Here is a 21,608-nt window from a genome sequence, read left to right on the forward strand (position 1 = left end):
CATCTCCAGCATTGGGTGCTCTTCCCGGTGACATTAGACTTTGATATTGTCTATTGCACCTTTGATTTGCATGCTGATTTCCCTTTCAGGCTGCCTTCCAGAGTGGACCGTCAGTTTGATTCCTCCCCCTTGCTTTGTTTCCATGTGAAACCAAATGTGGACTCAGCTGTAGACATGCTTCCATTGGATGCCGATGCAGTCTGCCAGGCCATCTCTTAGGATCAGACACTGTAAGCTCTCTTCCGCCAAATTGCTGCGGGTTCGCTGACCAGCTGTTGCAGCGTCTGCGATGTGGAAGTCAAACATTTTTGGGATCATCAGTACAGTCTCTTTTTCCACAGTGGCGTCATGCTTTTGCACAGTGGTTCGGACATTCCCCGGGTATTCATATCACATTCATGGTGCCACCGTGTCCTCAACCTCCTCCATGCTGGTCATTGGGGAGTCATCCTCACTAAACAGCTGGCCCACTGACACCTTTATTGATGCAGATTGGATAAAGACATTGCCTCCCTCATGCTGGTCTACACCACATGCCAAATGCATCAGGTAGCACCCCTGCGCCTGTGTTTTTCATGGCCAGCTGCAGCTGCTCCAGGGGAAAGTCTCGACTTGGATTTTGCAGTGCTGTTTCATGGTTCCCAGTGGCCCATCCTGATCAACTCTGGGTCAGTATACCCTTATGTATCCCACATCATGAACAACACTTCTGCTGAGACTATCAAAATTCTCCAGCGCCTCTTTGCTGTCGAGGGACTCCCCAAAACGATTGTTATGGATAACTGTCCACATTTTACTATGTTTGAGTTTAAGTAATTCTGTGCTGCCAATGGGATTTCCCTTGTCAATATCACCCCATTCCACCCTGCATCAAACGGCCAGGCAGAACATTTTGTGCAGATGTTCAAGATGCAGCTCGATAAGCTGCTGAGAGAGCATCCACTGGTGGAGGCCGTGCTTCTTTATTTGGCTACAAACCGTACCACCATGCCAGTAAAAGTCCAGCCAAGATACATCATGGATGACCATTCCACTCTCCCTTATCTGTCCTTGTTTCTGAGACTTCTCACCCTCCTGCCCACACTCTGGCACACTCCTTCCACGTCGGGTGGGAGGTCTGGGCACAGATCTTCTCTTATCCACAGATACACTGGGCGCCTGCTGTCATCACCAAGCTCTGCGGCTGGGCGATGGCGTCGCTCTGGTGGGCCAATGGTTTCACTGGCTGCTGACACCTCAACCAGCTCTGCCCTCATCTGCTGGACCACGACACCCCATGGGAGCTGCCAGAGCCTGTCGCTGGCCACCCTGTGACGGAACCTCCACTTCTGCCTCTGTCTCAGCCTGCCTCTGTTGCCAGCGGCCTCTGCTGTGTCACTGCCTCCAGCCCCTGACAACCATGAACCTATGGACGTTGACTGGGACACCCCTACTCCTATGGACACTTGTGGTGCTGGGCATTCTTTTTCCCAGGGGGAGAAACGTTGTAGCAGTCCCTTATCAGTTAGAGGGCCTGCATAACAGACAAGAAAAGTGGGCTGGCAACCCTCCTTCAAGAGCTCACCAGTGGATGTAAACATCAACAGATTTTCTGCATAAAAATACAGCACTACTTCGTGAAAATCCATGCGACAGACACTAATGTGACTTCATGTAGCCCTCTGCTGAATCAGTGTTAGAAACATGCCAGCAGAGTCAGACCAGCAGTGTGTACCTATAGCTAGGACAGCTCCAGTCAATACCTATGCCAGCTCTAGCCTAGTAGACTCTTGGCATAGCCTTCAGTAGAGAGTTGTATCTTGTTGGGTGCATCACAGCTTTGTAATTGTGTATTATTATTAGTTATTATTTCTTTTCATTGTCTGGTACTCTTACCTGGCTTTTGCCACCACAGAAATTGTTGGGTTTCTTGTTGTTCTTGCATTTGGAAATTAGTGCACGCCAAGAAGGTGTTTTAGTTGAATAAAGTGTGTTCAGACTTGATCATTAGTTCTTTCCTGCTGATCAATTACTTTTCACAGCATACGTAAATGCCTTAGTGGGTAACTTCATAAGTTCTGTGAGGCTTTTCACAGATCATGTTCTTGTATGCAGAGGGGTTGCAATGCTAGAAAATTGTAGTGAAATGCAGGAAGACCTGCAGAGGATCAACACCACAAGGATCAACACTTGGTGCAGGGGCTGGCAGTCAGCCCCAACATAAACAAATGTAATGTATTGCACATAATTAAGCAGAAAGACCCATTATTGTATGATTACATGATTGCAGAGCAATCACTGGATGCAGTGATATCCAAAAAATATCTAGGAGTATGCATAAATAATGATTTAAATTGGAATGAGCACATAAAACTAACTGCTGGTAACAGGGGTGTTCTACATTACAGTGAGTTTATTGTTAAAGTTCCTGAGAATAAATATTCCTAGAAGAATCAATCAGTATTTTGCTCCCTCCTACAAAAACACCATGAAGGTAAATAACAGAGATTCCAGCTGGCGTAGAGTCTTATGAACAATCATTTTCCCCCCCACACCATTAGTGACTGGAACAGGAAAGGGGAGGAATGACAGTGGTACTCAAAATAGCCCCCACCACTCTATATAAGGTGACTTAAGGAGTATAGATGTAGATGTAGAAGGATAAGTTGCAGGGAGATTTCCCACCTATGCATTTCAGAAAAGCTGGTGCTGGTGGGAAGAATCCACAGTATATAGGCCATGAAGCAATTGTTGAAGTCAAGCACATCATGTTGGGCGACATGCTGTGTGGTCCAGCTACCTCTAGGCCGCAGTTTGGCAGTGACTGTTCATGCAGCCAGAAAGGTTGGGTGGATGGTGGAATACCACTGCATGAGAAATGGCAAGGCTATTTCTCATTTCATGGCACAAAAAAGAGAATGTATTTTGTGTATCCTTCTGTGGGCAGTAATGAATCATGTGAGGGTGGGGGGGGGGGGGGGGGGGCATCTCCATTGTAGCCAGTCAGTGGGTATATGGGTGATGGTAGGTGTGGTAGGTGACTGGGGTGATGAGGTGAGGTAGATCTGTTTCTAGGTTAGGTAGGGACGATAATCTTGGTCTGTAGAGGCCTCGTTGAGACTCTTGTCATATTTGGAGAGAGAGACTGCCCTATAATACTATGTAATTTATGAAAGAAGTTGCTACCAAGCCATATCTCCAGTTTGCTAATGAAAAAAATATATACCATTACATCTAAATCTACACTCCACAAGTGTGATATTACTTCTGCTCTCACCATAATTTCCCCTCTTCCTGTGGTTTTCGCATCATGACCATTTCTAGAGACATAAATAGGGAGAAGTAATGTTGCTTGACTCTTTCTGAAACGTAAATTCTCAGAATTTCAATACTATATCTTTCCGTGATGCATGTTACCCCTCTTATATTGTGTGCCACTGGAGTTTGTCGAGCATCTCCATAGTGTTGTGATGCCTACTAAATGGACCCATGGTGAAACACATCGTACTTTATTGTATTTCCCCTCTTATATTAATCCATCATGATAAGTGATCCCAGACTGATGAACAGTACTCAAGAATTGGTCGAACAAGTTAAGTGTCTTGTAAGCCACTGTTTTTGTGGATGAATTAAATTTCCTCTTCCAGTAAATCTCAGCTTGGCATCTGGTTTTCCTACAACTAACCGTATGTGGTCATTCCAGTCCTGATGATTTACTGTCAATAGTGATCTTAAACTGTAAGGTAGCTTCGTGACTGTTTATGTGTAATACATTAACTTTATTTTATTTACATTCAGGATTAAGAATCCTTGCACCAATAATCAATCCTCTGCAAGTTTTTCATTTGATCTAGCCTGCAGTAATGAGAATTTTCAACTCCTAAGTAGATATACTGATTGATGCTACAGTACTTGAAGATAATGCAAGGAGTTCAACTATCAGCTTTACACAACACATTTACTACTTTCACAAACCAAGAAAATTATCCCATTATACTACATAGAATTATGTTTTGTGAAATATGCATAAATAATTACAAATTTTATGATCTGGTGACCAGTTATACTATGTATTCATTCCCATAAATAAATGTAAATGTCATGTGACTAGGGCCTCCCGCTGGGTAGACTGTTCGCTGGGTGCAAGTCTTTCGATTTGACGCCATTTCAGGGACTTGCATGTTGATGTATTCCCATGTGTCATGTAGTATGCAGGCTATAAGAAAACCAATTTTTAGGGCTGTGGAATGTTGTGATTAAGGTCAAAATGAGATTTTCAGTCTTTGGCCATAAATCCAACAGAGATGTGTTATGTTTCTTCGAAAAAAAGAAAAGCAATTATTGATCACAGCCAAAACTGTAATATTTGGGAATCAATTGAATCTGAAATTGGCGTGAATTATTGCCTAATCAACCAGACAGTAAAAGAACAAACTTCAGTGTGGTGTCAATTGTGATTGGAATGACAACAATAGCTCTCAGCCACACAACCATATAAAGTTCTATTTTTTACCCTCCACATATAGCTAGTTTTAATGTACCTCATGGTGTGATTGAAGTTATTAGAAATTGTGTTTGCTGCACAAGTGTCCAAGAGATAATTAATTAGAACTTCTTATTACAATTTGATTAGGTAAAGGAATTATAGGTGATATTTTTAGAGGCAGGTTTGTATTGTTGCTTATAATGGATGCACAGAGGCCAAACTGATCATGTTAAAATAGTTGTTACTTGCTCCAAAAAGGCAGCATGCAGTTCTGTTGAATTCTCCTCAAGATGCCTAAAAAGGGGAGATGTAATCATCAACCTGAAGGTTGGTTTGAACACCACAGTGCTTTACTGAGCACAGCCCTATTCGAGGCTGTATACCATTTCCTTCCACTGAACTTGGAATTGACTTACAAAGCCCATTATAGTGGGTATAGTGGAGCCTAGAGTTTAAGCTGGGTTGCACCCAAGAGTTTAAGCTGGGTTGCATCCATAGAACAACTTGGCATTTTTCACATTAATAACGTTACCAGCGGATACCTACAAGCCATATCTTGTAGGCAGTGGTTATCGGCAGGTATTGTTGACTACAGGCAAACACTGTAAGGCAAATTATTAATGTTTTGTGTCTTTTGACAGCAGATGAATGTTCAAATAACATGACTGGTGGGGTACATCAGTTCAATGGGCGACATTCCCTGACAGCAAACACTCTTACCATAAAGTGAACAACACGTTCATGATTTAAGCTTGAAATGATCCATCTGTGCATTTTAATGGATAGGTCAATGTTCATGGTCCATATTTTCCTGTTGGGATGGAGGCATAGCTCACTACTGAACTGCGCTGAGAATGCAGGTTTACTTTTACCTTCAGTACACAGACGATTGTATTCAGTGATTTTCTGTGTTCAGAGAAAGGAAGTATTGCATCACAAAACTATGTAAGTCATGAGGGTCTTACAAAATTTCTTTGAGAGAAGTTTATTTTTATTGAACATTTTAATATACATTTATGAAATTCACACAAAAAAAGAAATAATTGATGACTATCTTATTACTTCCTTTACTATTTATGTAGCTGACTTTATTTTAAATAATTATGCACACATGGAAATTTTTAAGGCGCTTTCGAAGTCTAAATATAAAAGTATTACTACATACCACATATCTTGGGCACTTCTGGAAGGGCAAAATTTGTATTAATGAGCTCAAAAAATTTTCTGTAATAGACATGCTTCTTTTCACTTAAAATGCTAGTCAGTGCCAGAAGACCTTCAAGTAAACGTTGATTTACAGGAACTCTGTACTGATTGCATACATGATACAATTCTTCTAATAGAATAACATTTTTAAATTGCTGCAAAAAAATAAAAAAAATGGATGACCAAACAGTAAATAGAAAATTTTTAATGAACTAACTAAATAATCTGGATCTGATCATTGTGTTCTACAGATCCCATTATGAAGGAGAGCGTCTGAAGACATACTTTAATGAACAAAAACATTAAATGAAAACACCACTAAAAATTATATATAATACTTGTAAAATGTTCAGACGTACTGTATCACAATTTTTCAGTTTCTCATAAAAATCTTCAAAAGGAAATTCTGGGTCTCGGTGTTTTAATACAAATCGGATTTTATTGATGTAGCCAAAGTAATCCATTTGTTCCTGTTTTTCGAGGCTTGGCTCTGTCTGCCGCATTACATCACCCAAAGTAAGAATGCGGTCTTCTGTTTTACCAAATATATGGCCTCGTGGCACACATGTTTCAAGCACATGATTTCTGTAACAGAAATACTGTAGTATAAGTTTTTACTATAGAATTATCTAAATCATTCCTAAATTTCATGTTCTAGTTACAGCTTGTAATGACACTAATACTATAGACACATTTTTTAGCGAAACTGACTTATTAAAAAATCAGCAGTGACTCATAGAGTTTTCCAAAAGTCGGCAGTTCTGGAAGAGTCAATACATGAACAGAATAGCTGCTGACACGCTTTTACTTTCTTAAAAATCATTATTTTGTGTCTCTCAAAAGATAATCAAAAGAATGTAATACTTGACTTTTGTGTCAAAAACATACTGAAAATGGAAAGGCCAGGATATAAATTTGAGCTTGAAGGTATGTAGCTGATGCTGCTAATGACTACATTGTTACATAATACACAGTCATGACATACATAACTGTTACATTTCAGCAATAACAAATTGAGCATGCTCAAACACAAAGAATGTGCTCTGAGATGTAGTGCTGTGCTTGTTTCTTCATCTCCTCAAAGCATTAGAAAGTAGATGGCCACAGCCAACTCCATCAGCAATAGAACAATGAAAGAGGGACATAAAACTACGAGGGTCATTCCAAAAGAAATTCACACTATTTTTGTAAGAATACAGTTTTCATTCTGCATGTGTGAAAGTTTTACAGTGTGTAGATACATCCTTCCCTCTTGTTTTCAGACTTAGTTCAACCTGTTCCTGTGAGTGGCGCCATCACAGCATGTCTTCAAGATGGCTGCTACACTTGACATTCCTCAAAAGCAACGTGCTGTCATAGAATCCCTGTGATGTGAAAATGAGAAAGTGGGAAACATCTACAAGAGGTTGAAAAAGGTGTATGGAGATGCTGCTGTAGATCGCAGTACATTTAGTCGGTAGGCAAGCAGGTTACGTGATGAAAGTGGGCATGGCAATATTGAGGATTGTCCTTGCAGCGGCAGACCTAGTACTGCACACACTCCAGACAATGTCCAGAGAGTTAACAAATTGGTGACTGCTGATAGACACATCACAGTGAAAGAATTGTCATGCTACGTTGGGATAGGGTAAGGAAGTGTTTGTAGAATACTGAAAGTGTTGGCGTTAAGAAAGGTTTGTGCCATGTGGGTTCCCAGGATGTTGACAGTGGCTCACAAAGAAACAAGAAAAACAATATGCAGCAAACTTTTGGAACAGTACGAGAATGGTGGAGATGAATGTCGTGGAAGAATTGTGACAGGTGATCATTTTTCACAAGAGACGAAAAGGCAATCAATGGAGTGGCATCATGCAAATTTGCCCAAGAAATAAAAATTCAAAACCACACCTTCTCCTGGAAAAGTTATGGCTACAGTGTTTTTCAATTCCGAAGGACTCTTGCTTGTAGACATCGTGCCAAGTGGAACCACCATAAATTCTGATGCATAAGTGATGACACTGAAGAAACTTCAAGCTCGACTGAGTCATGTTAGACCACATCGGCAAAAGCAGGATGTTTTGCTGTTGCACAACAATGCACTGGCACAAGTCAGTCGAAAAACCATGGAAGCGATCACAAAATTTGGATGGACAACACTGAAACACCTGTCTTACAGTCCTGACCTGGTTCCATGTGACTATCATCTCTTTGGGAAACTGAGACTCTCTTCGTGGAACAATGTTTGAAGATGATGACTCCCTTGTGCACGCTGCAAAACAGTGGCTCCAACAGTTTGGTCCAGAATTTTACCGTGCAGGTATACAGGCACTGGTTCCAAGGTGGTGTAAGGCAGTTGAGAGGGATGGAAATTATGTGGAGAAATGAAAATATTGTTCCTAAAGGATGTATCTACACACTGTAAAACTTTCAAACATGTAGAATAAAAGATGGATTTTAAAAAAATAGTGTCCATTTCTTTTGGAGTGACCCTCTTATAGTGAACTGTGAGGGGTGGACCCTTGCTTGGAGAGAGATGAGGAATTTACTGCAGATCCGAAACAGCAGGTACAGGATGGTGTATGTGGGAAGTATAGCCTAATTCAGTCCTCATTTGTGACACAGCTAGAGTTACTAACTGCTACAGTGCAGGTGACCAACTATTGCATGCCATGAAGCTATATCTTAGGTCTTCTGTAGTTTACATAGACTATGTAAATAATAGTTCCTAAGGAAAGGAAAACAATCTCTGATAACCAGCTGTTTCCAACAAAATGACAGAACAATGCATAAATGTACATGAAATTCAACCTTCCCCATCTTGCACAAGTGTGGTGCAGTACCAGTCTTGACAACACATCATTAAGTTTCAGATATAGTAGCTTAAATTCTTGAGAAATAGGTACAAAATAACTTAAAATGGGACTGTATTGAGAGAGCTATTATGACCCTAGCTGCGAGGTGCCACTATGATGTGGAGGTGGTGGTACTGACCAGGGGTAGCTAGGAAAACTCCGCTGCAAGATACAACATATTTATTTCATCTTGAGTTGCAACATAAGACTGCTGCAACACCCCTGGATGTGACCTCTGCAGGCATGTGGTCCGCCGGTGGTACTGATGATGTTGCGAGGTTGTAGCAGAATGATGACCACATCCTGCTTTGTTGACGATGTTTACTCCACTCAACAATTTTGTGCCTGAGTTAGCAGTATGTGGTCCGAAGTGAGGAGTGCCAGGAATGTGTATGCCTGCTGAATTGTCATAGGCATCCACTGCTGTTAGGTGAGAAGCTCGCCCTGATGTGGAAGGATTAGTGCAGCGCCCCCCTGACTGTGAACTACTGCCCTCTAAGGAAGAAGTTCAGTGCTGCCATGGAGTCTGGGGGACAGCTGATCTGTTGCATCATTTTAAGCCTTTAAGTGCGGATTTAGAATCATGAGTTGATCTGGCGGAGCTGGCAGTCCAAACCAGCGTCTGCTGCTTGCTGGCCCATAGTGTGATGGATACTTGTGTGGACCTGATGTGGAGGAGGGTGCTGCCAGACTGTGTTACAGTCAGAGTGTATTCATTTTGAGTAATAGAACCCTTGTTGTGCCATTACATTGCTTCCAGACATGTTCAAATCAACAACCCTTTGAGTCCATGGTGAGGGCATACTCTGCAGGATGGCTTATAGTTATATGGCTTGGGGCTGCTGCCTTTCAGTGTACATCAGGCTCACTTACAAATCAGCACTTCTCTGTCTGCTGCTTGCTTCACACGTGGGCACAATGGAGCTACTTTGAATTCTGTAATGCCCAATATATAGTGACTGTGTTACACATCTCCCCTCTCTGGTAACACCCATACCCTGAGAGTCAACCCATGGCCAGTCTGCAACAGAAGACTTTACATACAAAATTACAACATAGTTTATTTACAGTTGACTTCTTACAGTAAGCAACAAAGCTCTGAAGGTGGGATACATTTCTTGTACAATTATCAGCCCTTCGACTTCTCCATCCGTCCTTACACCACTACATAAAATCTCCATTCTCGTTTGAGCTACCTCTTATACAAATATCCCGTAAAAGTATTAAACAACTGTTTACATTAATATCCCCTCACTGCACCCTTATATCCTCCAATAATGTAAACAACAATGCTCATTCAAGGTTCCTTGTCTTTCAAATCACAATTAATTATATTTTACACTACAACACTCTCATTACTGTATCCAGGTTCTTTCATCTGTCATACCTTCCCATGTATGAATGTTTAACAAGACCATCAGTATCTGATGTACTGCAGGATCTCATGGACGAGTGGCCCTCCACTTAAGGTAGATCAATGCTGTGCAAACAGAGTCAAGACTAACACGGTGCCTGTGGTTGTGTGCTTCTGCTCTTGATTGTGTGCTGCTGCTGCTCTTCTTCCTGATATTGCTGCACATGGGATAACATTTATCTTCTGAAACACATGACTGTTGTATGTCAATTAGCTGGTTTAAGGATAGGGCTAGATTAGGATTCAATGTTTCATTCAGGTAGGTCAGATTTCACAATGGAAGGATCACTATCAACTCCTCTGGTCAGTACAACTGAAGCTGCATAATGTTCAACTTGGTTTCCCCTATCCAGAAGCTGACATATGAAAGGTTTGCCCTGTTATGTCACAGTCCATCTCAATAATAATTATTCCACTGCCGTACAGCCCCTTGGGGTCAGTAGGTCACAGCCACGGGGGTACTGCTTCCTTCCACGTAAGGGTGAACTTCTAACTCAGTAGCAGTGGATGCCTATGAGAATTCAGCAGACCTGTGTGTCACTGGTACTGCTCACTCAGGGCCACATAGTGCTAACTCAGGCATGTGCTGTAGAGTGGGGTAAACAATGCCTGCAAAGCAGGATGTGGATATCAAATGGCCAAACTTTGGACTACGGCCCTAGAGAGGCATGTCCAGGTGCATAGCAGCACTCCGATGCTGTATATTGGGATGATACAAAATATGTTGTATCTTGCAGTGTAGTTTTCCTAGCCACCCCTGGCCAACACCATTGCCTCCAAAAAACACCACTCCACCACTTCTATGCCATAATGACCCCACTCATCCCAAGCTGCTATAGAGTGGTGTCAGAAATACTTGTGGACCTCATCTGGCCACTGGTGACAGCACAGTCGACTGTCGAATTACTCTTCAACAGTGAGAAGCAAGAAGGTGCTTCAAACATCAATGTAGGCCTGTGCTGTGATAGTGCCATGCAAAACAACAAGGAGTGCAAGCTCCCTCCATGAAAAACATGACCACACCATAATACCACCACCTCCGAATTTTACTGTTGGCACTACACATGCTGGCAGATGATGTTCACTGGACATTTGCCATACCCACACCCTGCCATCGGATCGCCACATTGTGTACCATGATTCATCACTCATCACAATATAGTTCCACTGTTCAGTCGTCCAATGTTTATGTTCCTTACACCAAGCGAGGCGTCGTTTGGCATTTACCAGTAGATGTGTAGCTTATGAGCAGCTGCTCAACCAAGAAATCCAAGTTTCCTCACCTCCCGCCTAACTGTCATAGTACTTGCAGTGGATCATGATGCACTTTTAAATTCCTGTGTGATGGTTTGGATAGATGTCTACCTATTACACACTATGACCCTCTTCAACTTTTGGTGGTCTCTGTCACTCAGCAGACAAGGTTGCCCTGTATGCTTTTGTGCTGTACATGTCCCTTCACATTTGCACTTCACTATCACATCAGAAACAGTGGACCTAGGGATGTTTATGAGTGCGGAAATATCACGTATGGACGTATGACACAAGTGACACTCAATCACCTGACCACATTCAAAGTCTGTGAGTTCCGTGGAGCACTCCATTCTGCTCTCTCACGATGTCTAATGACTATTGAGGTCGCTGATATGAAGTACCTGACAGTAGGTGGCAGCAAAATGCACCTAATATGAAAAACATTTTTTTTGGGTGTATCCAGATACTTTTGATCACATAATGTATGTCATTGACAAGTGTGGACAAATTGTTAAGAGGCAATTAAACCTGTCGCACTATAATTTTCATGGAGATATAGATAATGGTGATAGAGTTCCAGGTGGGGACAAAGTGTTTTAAGTGATGCACAGAAGTTGTGCCCCAAGTAAGTAATGGTTACTGCATGATCTTAGGATTATACTTTCTGATAACACAGCTGCCAAAATTGCCCTTAGGCCAACATGTAGTTCAACTTAGAGACACGATGTTTCAGCTAGGGGAGACTGTCACCTGTGAAATATGGATGCAATGTGCATCAATTTTAAGAGGGTGCACTGCTTGAACTGCGTTCAACAATACTAAGGATCAAATCACATGATACTGTGCCAAAGATACTGGGAAGTTGGTCTGGGTGGATGTGGTACTGGGATGGCCTGCATTACAAATATTATATTGCTTTGTAACAAGAACCATAGTACATGTATCGGAGGAATTGGATGGGAATGTAGTGCCCAAGAATTTAGACAATGTTGATGCTGATGGAGTACAGCTCACCAAAAGAATGTTGGTAGCTAATCTGGAAGTTCTGGATTATGTGGGTAGGTGACCTGCCAGTGTGTGCCAGGGTACTGTGCAAACCACTGACAAAACTGCATTGCATTGGCAGCTGGAGCATACCAGAGGTAATGACTGACTGGAGAGGGAGAAATTACTGTTTGAAATTGGGGATTTGTTTTTTTTTTCTTGAGGGGGAGATGGATAAGTTACTGTCTGAATTTGAAGATTTGTTTTTTCCTTGAGGGCCTTTACTAGCAATACCTGTAACATAGCATCATATCCACAGGAATTGAGTCACTGTTATGAAGAGGACCTTACCATATACTGCAATGTTTACAACCAGTGTTAGAAGAATTAATTGATCAACATTTAGTGGATGAGGTAACTGAGAAAAGCGCTAGTCCATGATTAGATTAGATTAAATTCAATTTTCGTTCCATAGACCCAAAACATTAGATGATTCTCGAAGGTATGGAACATGTCAGAAAGTATAACATAAAAACATAAAACATTTGAATACAATATTTACTACCCTGATAATTTGTCAGGAGATTATCGAAATAGGTGAATACAATGCGGTAAACTGGAACAGCTAATATTTACAGAATTAGCAAGCTGTCATAATGGAACATGGGTATGCACTATTAATAAGTTTATTATGCACAAAATACCTTATCCCAACTATTCATCTACAGAGTAGAAGGAGTCTCCTATCAAAAAGTCTTTCAAACTCTGTTTAAACTGTGCTTTATCTGAAACCAAGTTTTTAATGGTTGCTGGCAATTTATTGAAAATATATATTCCTGAATATTGGACCCCTTTTTGGATCAAGGTAAGTGATTTTAGGCCTTATGTAGAATGTTCTTATTCCCACTATTGCTACTATGTATTGAACAATTGGTTGGAAATAGAGATGTATTACTTGCAACAAATTTCAGTAAGGAATAAATATATTGAGAAGTGGTGGTTAGGATACAAAGTTCCTTGAATGGGTTTCTACATGATGTTCTTGAATTTACACCACAAATGATTCTTATCACACACTTTTGCACCCTAAAAACTTTGACCCAGTTCGATGAGTTGCCCCAGAATATGATCCCATATGACATAATAGAATGAAAGTAAGCAAAGTGTGCAAGTTTATGTATATTTGTATCTCCTACATTTGACCTCATTCTGACTCCAAATACAGACTTGTTTAGGCACTTAAGAAATTCTGTGGTATGCTCTTCCCAACTGAATTTACTATCGAGTTGTAAAGTTGTAATCTCAGAAATTTAACCTCTTCGGTCTGCAAGTCTTCGTATGTTATACACCTGCTGGAAGGAAGTCTCTTACAGGTTCTGAACTGCATATAGTGGGTCTTCTCAAAGCTTAATGACAGTGAATTAGCTTTAAACCACTTATTAATGTCAGTTAAACTTTGATTAGCAGATATTTTAAATCTGTACTTGACTTGCTACTTATTGCAATGTTTGTATCATCTGCAAACAAAACAAACTTATCATCTGGCAATGTAACAGATCAGAGGTCATTAATGTACACAAGAAAAATCAATGGATCCAAGATGGAACCTTGAGGAACACTACATGTAATAATTCCTGGTCATATGTGAAGACTGACTGCTTACTGCTCAGGAATTTGGCAACAACATTCTTTGTTTCTTGTTGGGTAGATAAGACTCAAATCATTTCGCAGCACTGCCACTGACATCATAATATTCTAATTTACCTAAGTGAATGCTGTGGTTCACACAAAGGCTTTTGACAGGTCACAGAAAATGCCAGTAGCCTCTAATCTATTATCTAATGAATTAAGTACATTCTCACTCTAAGTGTAAATAGTTTTCTCTACATCAGAAACTTTAAGAAATACAAACTGTGACTTGGAAAATATATTATTTTAACTATACATGACGATAGTATCTGTTCTTGAAAGAACACGTACCGTAGATGACCATGCAGCTTTGCTAGAAATGAAACAATAATTAAATGGTCACCCTAGCTGCGAACAGGCGTTGATGTACTTCATTACGGACATGTTGAAAATGTGTGCCCCGACCGGGACTCGAACCTGGGATCTCCTGCTTACATGTGCCCTCGGTGGCTCAGATGGATAGAGCGTCTGCCATGTAAGCAGGAGATCCCGGGTTCGAGTCCCGGTCGGGGCCCACATTTTCAACATGTCCCTAATGAAGTACATCAATGCCTGTTTGCAGCTAGGGTGTCCATTTAATTATCGTTAATATATTATTTGCCGTCAGATGCTTAATGAGATGCTTGAACACAATCTTTTCAAATATTTTTGAGAAAGCTGGCAAAATTGAAGTTGCTCGATAGTTTGGTGTCTCTCTTTATCCCCCTTCCTGTAAATGGAGCAGAGCCATAGTAGTTGTACCATAAAAGCCACCAAATGATGCCAAACAATATACAAGTGGATTGTGTTGTAACTACAGATATCTTAACAGCAAAATCAAAACTGATGCACATTCAATCACAAACATCACTTAAACTATTTACAATATGGGGCAATGAAAGCACTTACCTACCTTAGATCTGAGGAGTGGGCACCTCATATGGTGGACTGCCTGAAAACAGCATTCTTGATCCCCCGGGGGCATGTTCAGTATTGTAGGATGCCAGTTAGAAAAGAAACAACACTTCAGCATTTGTTGGGTGGAGTGCTGAGGGGACTGAGACCTCATCAGCGCATAGGATGCTTAAATGATATAATTGTTTACATGAAGGATATGGCAGAGTATATGCAACATTTTTGAGGTTTTTAGATTATTACAAGCAGCAAATTTAACATAAGTATGGAAAAATGGCATTTTGGAATTCAAGATGTTATGTAGTTACCGCACATTATCGGCAGTGAAGGAATCAAAACAGCTCCAAGGCTGACAGAGGCAGTACAGGAATTTCTGATTCCTAGTAATACTAAATGGTCACAATCTCTTTTAGTTTTAGGGAATTATTATTGTAAATTCATAAAGAGTTTTGCAGTTATAGTGGGATCACTTACGTGACTGCTAAACAAGGGGCTAAAGCTCAAATGTACAAAGGAACACCAGGACACATTCAAGGAGTTAAAGAGAGCATTACCATCAAGTCCAACACTAATTTGCTTGTACTATGAGAAAGAGTTTATGTTGTCAACCGAGGTGTCTAATCAAGTTATAGGCTGTGTTCTCAGTCAGATAGTAAGTGGAGAAGAGCAGCCGGTAGCATATGCCTGTATACATTTGAATAGAGCAGAGAAATACTATTCAACGACAAAAAGGAGGTGCTTAATATGATGTATGGAATCGCACATTTCAGATTTTGTTTGCATGGAAAGAGGTTTAAAGTGCTAAAATACCATACAGCTCTTAAGTGGTTGGTGGAGCTCAATGACACTTATAATATTCTGGCTAGATCGGCATTGAGGCTAAGTGAGTTCAAGTATGAAGTCATACACAACTCTCACAAGAGACACACTAACATGTATAGTTTAAGCAGTTGAGTAGCACTGACACAGAAGCTGAGTCATTAACGTGCACAATGGTGGGCAGCGTAATAGGCTGACACAAAATGCAAACAGTATTCACTGCAGCTGCAGTTCAATGTGTGGAATGGGTTATTATGTCAAACAAAAAGATAGAGGCCATGAGTACTAGTGCCAACAATGCTAAACTAGGAAATGCTGAAAGAAATGCATGACCGCATGTTGTTTGAATATGACGGTTGTCAAACAATGACGAGGCAAATAGCAGAATATTATTTGTGGAAATCTAGGAAAGATGTGGATTGTTATGGTATGGTTTGTGTGCAATGTGAGCAAGTTAATACCTTTGCAGAGGTTACCAGATACAACGGAACTTTTTAAAATGGTTGTGTTGGGTGGCCTCGAGCCATTTAACAGGACTGCATCCAAGAATCTATTTGTGTTAATTATTGTTGATCAAAAGCATTGGTCAACATATGGCTGTTCAAATTTGGAGTGCCAGAAATTGTGATCACTGATAATGGGCCTATGTCAGATTTGTTAAAGCAGCTGTGTAATCTGTTAAAGGTTAGGAAGTTAAAGCCAACTCCACTGCACCCTCCAGCTAATGGTTAAAAAGAGAGGGTGCACTGCACAGTCTGAAAGATGTTGAGCCATTATGTGAACACACATCATAACAATTGTGAATGTATTTATACTTCACTGTAGGTGCATATAATTCGAAAGTCTATTCTCCACTACGATTATCACCATTTGAGGTAGTGTATGGGAGGCTCATGTCATTGGTGTTTCATGGGGAGTAGAAGCAGAAGTAGAAGTTTATTGTCTCATAACATAAAATTTGAAGCCATTGACTTAAAAGTACAGGAGACTCATCAAAATCAAAAACTAATTTACAATTTTCACTTGTTGTCCTGCCCATGTCGTCCCTGTTGTACCAATGGACAACAGCATAAACAGGCAATAGCCGTAAATACAACGCCATCGGGCATCAGAAATACATTCTACAAGTGCTACTTGCATATAGCAATGTTTTCTCCTTGTTCTGAAATGTTATTTTACTGAAGTAACAATCTGTTCTGTAATCTTAAATTTTAAGTACATTTGACCTAAATATTAATAGTAAATTTGTATATTTTAGGCTTTTGAAAAATTATGACTATCTTCCAGAGGACATGCGCATCTAACGCAAAGATGGTGAACAAAATCTAACAAATTTTTGTATCTATATAAGACCGGTGTTTCACATTTTACAGCTAGTTTGACAACGCATGAACCTGTTTTCAGTGTATGCTGCCTTTAGGTATGAACTATATGTATTTCGCATAAATTCAGTAGATTACTAATAAGTGTGGTTAAATATTGCACATACTTTTCAGGTTTTAATATAAATTTTCTTTTGTATTGTTTTAGAATCTGTAGATGATCATCATATGGCCAAAACCAGTTATGACTGTGTCATAAACATGTGATTGTGTATATAAATAAACAAAAATTTTTACAAGAGAATGTCATGCACTCCATAGACAAAATGTTGTTTTTTTTCAAAATTTCCTTATAATACCAGTAATATAATATACAGTACTGAATAATTACTTAATTAAGCAATTAATAATTTTTCTTCAAAAGTAACAAACTTTTAAGATTAAGTCCTAAGTACATGCTCTCTCCTGCTCAAATTTTCAGTTTGTCATTTATGAATTCTTCCACTGAATAGTAACGTTTTTGCACTAGTTTCTCGTATAAGGATTTTTTCAGTGTTTCTAAATTGATGCTGAGCAATTCTCATCCTTTCGCTTTGTCACAAATTTTCATACCCATATAATGTGGAGTTTGAGCGGAAAGTTTTAAACGGTGGGAGGGCAGCATAAAATTATTTTGATTTATGGTGTTGTAATCATGTTGAAAATGATTTGCTGCAAATAAATCAGGGTTACTGTGTACAAAGATAATCAGCTTATACATGTATAGTGCGGGAACATGTAGTATACTCAGACTTTTCGGGACTGGCTGAAATTATTTTCTTCGTCCGATATTGTGCATATTTCTAATGATGGTCTTCTGAAGTTAGGGTTTGAGTTACCCCAAAATACAATTCCATACCTTATTACTGACTTAAAGTAGCTGTGATATACTACTTTTCTTATGCCCATACTGGTAGCATTGAACAATATTCTCATTGTATGTTGTTTTCGTTGTTGTGGTCTTCAGTCCTGAGACTGGTTTGATGCAGCTCTCCATGCTACTCTATCCTGTGCAAGCTTCTTCATCTCCCAGTACCTACTGCAGCCTACGTCCTTCTGAATCTGCTTAGTGTACTCATCTCTTGGTCTCCCTCTATGATTTTTACCCTCCACGCTGCCCTCCAGTACTAAATAGGTCATCCCTTGATGCCTCAGAACATGTACTACCAAACGATCCCTTCTTCTAGTCAAGTTGTGCCACAAACTCTTCTTCTCCCCAATTCTATTCAATACCTATTCATTAGTTATGTGATCTACCCATCTAATGCTTCAGCATTCTTCAGCATTCTTCTGTAGCCCCACATTTCGAAAGCTTCTATTCTCTTCTTGTCTAAACTATTTATCGTCCACGTTTCACTTCCATACATGGCTACACTCCATACAAATACTTTCAGAAACGACTTCCTAACACTTCATTGCCATTGCCAGTCTACATTTTATATCTTCTCTACTTCGACCATCATCAGTTATTTTGCTCCCCAAATAGCAAAACTCCTTTACTACTTTAAGTGTCTCATTTCCTAATCTAATTCCCTCAGCATCATGCAACTTAATTCGACTACATTCCATTATCCTCGTTTTGATTTTGTTGATGTTCATATTATATCCTCCTTTCAAGACACTGTCCATTCCATACAACTGCTCTTCCAGGTCTTTTGCTGTCTCTGACAGAATTACAATGTCATCAGCGAACCTCAAAGTTTTTATTTCTGCTCCATGGATTTTAACACCTTTTCTTTTGTGTCCTTTACTGCTTGCTCAATATACAGATTGAATAGCATTGGGGAGAGGCTACAACCCTGTCTCACTCCCTTCCCAACCACTGCCATGTCCCTCGACTCTTATAACTGCCATCTGGTTTCTGTACAAATTGTAAATAGCCTTTCGCTCTTTGTTTTTTACCCCTGCCACCTTCAGAATTTAAAAGAGAGTATTCCAGTCAACATTGTCAAAAGCTTTCTCTAAGTCTACAAATGCTAGAAATGTAGGTTTGGCTTTCCTTAATCTTTCTTCTAAGATAAGTCGTAGGGTCAGTATTGCCTCACGTGTTCCAACATTTCTATGGAATCCAAACTGATCTTCCGCGAGGTCAGCTTCTACCAGTTTTTCCACTTGTCTGTAAAGAATTCGCGTTAGTATTTTACAGCTGTGACTTATTAAACTGATAGTTTTGTAATTTTCACATCTGTCAACACCTGCTTCCTTTGGGATTGGAATTATTATATTCTTCTCGAAGTCTGAGGGAATTTCACCTGTCTCATTCATCTTGCTCACCAGATGGTAGAGTTTTGTCAGGACTGTCTCTCCTAAGGCTGTCAGTAGTTCTAATGGAATGTTGTCTTCTCCTGGGGCCTTGTTTCGACTCAGGTCTTTCAGTACTTTGTCAAACTCTTCATGCAGAATCATATCTCCCATTTCGTCTTCATCTACATCCCCTTCCATTTCCATTATATTGACCTCGAGAACATCACCCCTGTATAGACCCTCTATATACTAGTTCCACCTTTCTGCTTTCCCTTCTTTGCTTAGAACTGGGTTTCCATCTGAGCTCTTGATATTCATACAAGTGGTTCTCTTTTCTCCAAAGGTCTCTTTAATTTTCCTGTAGGCAGTATCTATCTTACCTCCCGTGAGATACTCCTCTACACCCTTACATTTGTGCTCTAGCCATCCCTGCTTAGCCATTTTGCACTTCCTGTCAATCTCATTTTTGAGACGTTTGTATTCCTTTTTGCCTGCTTCATTTACTGCATTTTCTCCTTTCATCAATTAAATTCAATATTTCTTCTGTTACCCAAGTATTCCTACTAGCCCTTGTCTTTATACCTACTTGATACTCTGCTGCGTTCACTACTTCATCCCTCAGAGCTACCCATTCTTTTTCTACTGTATTTCTTTCCCCCATTCCTGTCAATTGTTCCCTTATGCTCTCCCTGAAACTCTGTACAACCTCTGGTTCTTTCAGTTTATCCAGGTCCCATCTCCTTAAATTCACACCTTTTTCCAGTTTCTTCTGTTTTAATCTATAGTTCATAACCAATAGATTGTGGTCAGAGTCCACATCTGCCCCTGGAAATGTCTTACAATTTAAAACCTGGTTCCTAAATCTCTGTCTTACAATTATATAATCTATCTGAAACCTTTTAGTATCTCCAGGGTTCTTCCATGTGTACAACCTTCTTTCATGATTCTTGAACCAAGTGTTAGCTATGATTAAGTTATGCACTGTGCAATTGTATATGCAAGGTACTATATGTGTGACCCCCATGATAGATTTTTATTTAGTTGCATTTGTAGGAATTTCTTACAGCTAGCTTCCTGCAAATCCTGGTTTCTGTGACTGACCTGAATATCATTTGATTTTTCTTGTTTTGTTTTAAATTGCATTAACTGTGTTTTCTCCATGTTTAATTTTAACCCGCTTAAATCCAACCAGGTATATAAGTTTTCTAAATTATTTAATACAGTTTGTGGAATTTGATCTCTAATGCGGTGTCTGTCAAGGATTTTGCTACAGCAGTTATGGAAATTTTGATGCGCGATCAGAGAGCAAACACTAGAGCTCTGAAATGCTTGGAATGATAGGGAAATCATGTGAGCAAATTACCACAGTACAAAGTTGGTCTGCAAGAAAAGTTATCAAACCAGTACATTCCAAAACAAGACCATGAAATTTATAACTCTTTATCAGGGGTCATATCAGTTAGTTGAAACAACATTGCAGTTAAGTGCCAAGCTCCAACTGCCGATGTATACAACTATTGTTCAGACGTCTGAAACCATTTCAAGGCTCTCTAAGCGCATTAACACGAGTGTTGTTATCAACCGAGAGTAAGGATGTGGCTAGTAGGAAGAAGAGGAAGCATGGAAACATAGTATAGAGAGGATTCTGTATGAGTTAAGATCAAGGAAGTAGGAGAGAGTAGTACTACATCTACATGGATACTCTGCTAATTACATTGAAGTGCCTGGCAGAGGATTCATCGAACCACCTTCACAATACTCTATTATTCCAATCTCGTATAGTGCATGGAAGGAACAAACATCTATATCTTTCCATATGAGCTCTGATTTACGTTATTTTATTGTGGTAATCATTTCTTCCTATGTAGGTCACTGTCAACAAAATATTTTCACTACCGGAGGAGAAAGTTGCTGATTGGAATTTCATGAGAAGATTCCGTCGCAGTGAAAAACGCCTTTCTTTTAATGAAGTCCAGCCCAAATCCTGTATCATTTCAGTGACACTCCCTCCCATATTTTGTGGTAATACAAAACATGCTGCCCTTCTGTGAACTTTTTTGATGTACTCTGTCAGTCCTACCTGGTAAGGATCCCACACCATGCAACAGTATTCTAAAAGAGGTCGGACAGGCATAGTGTAGGCACGCTCCTAAGTAGATCTCTTACATTTTATAAGTGTCCTGCCAATACAACACAGTCTTTGGTTAGCTTTCCCCACAACATTTTCTGTGTGTTCCTTCCAATTTTAGTTGTTTGTAATTGTAATTCCAAGGTATTTAGTTGAATTTACAGCCTTTAGATTTGACTGATTTAATGTGTAACCAAAATTTAATGAGTTCTTTTAACACTCATGTGGATGACATCACACTTTTCGTTATTTAGGGTCAACTGTCAAATTTCACACTATTCAGATATTTTTTCTAAACAATTTTGCAATTAGTTTTGAA

General features: G+C 39.9%; 1 protein-coding gene and 1 non-coding gene across 2 annotated transcripts in view; one reads left to right on the plus strand and one right to left on the minus strand.

The window, feature by feature from the left end:
• The window catches only part of LOC126359235 (EF-hand domain-containing family member B), a 364,905-nt gene that overhangs the window by 27,207 nt on the left and 316,090 nt on the right, over positions 1 to 21,608 (minus strand). Inside the window, exons 6-7 of the mRNA XM_050007612.1 lie at positions 6,031 to 6,256; positions 5,631 to 5,826 (exon numbers count right to left, since the gene is read on the minus strand). Coding sequence (XP_049863569.1) covers positions 5,631 to 5,826; positions 6,031 to 6,256 — 422 coding nt within the window. The remainder of the gene's footprint in view (positions 1 to 5,630; positions 5,827 to 6,030; positions 6,257 to 21,608) is intronic.
• Trnat-ugu (transfer RNA threonine (anticodon UGU)) lies at positions 14,283 to 14,357 on the plus strand. The gene has a single exon. It is a non-coding gene; the product is annotated as a tRNA-Thr (tRNA).

Source organism: Schistocerca gregaria, chromosome 1, assembly GCF_023897955.1.
Source record: "Schistocerca gregaria isolate iqSchGreg1 chromosome 1, iqSchGreg1.2, whole genome shotgun sequence".
Taxonomy (NCBI): Eukaryota; Metazoa; Arthropoda; class Insecta; order Orthoptera; family Acrididae; genus Schistocerca; species Schistocerca gregaria.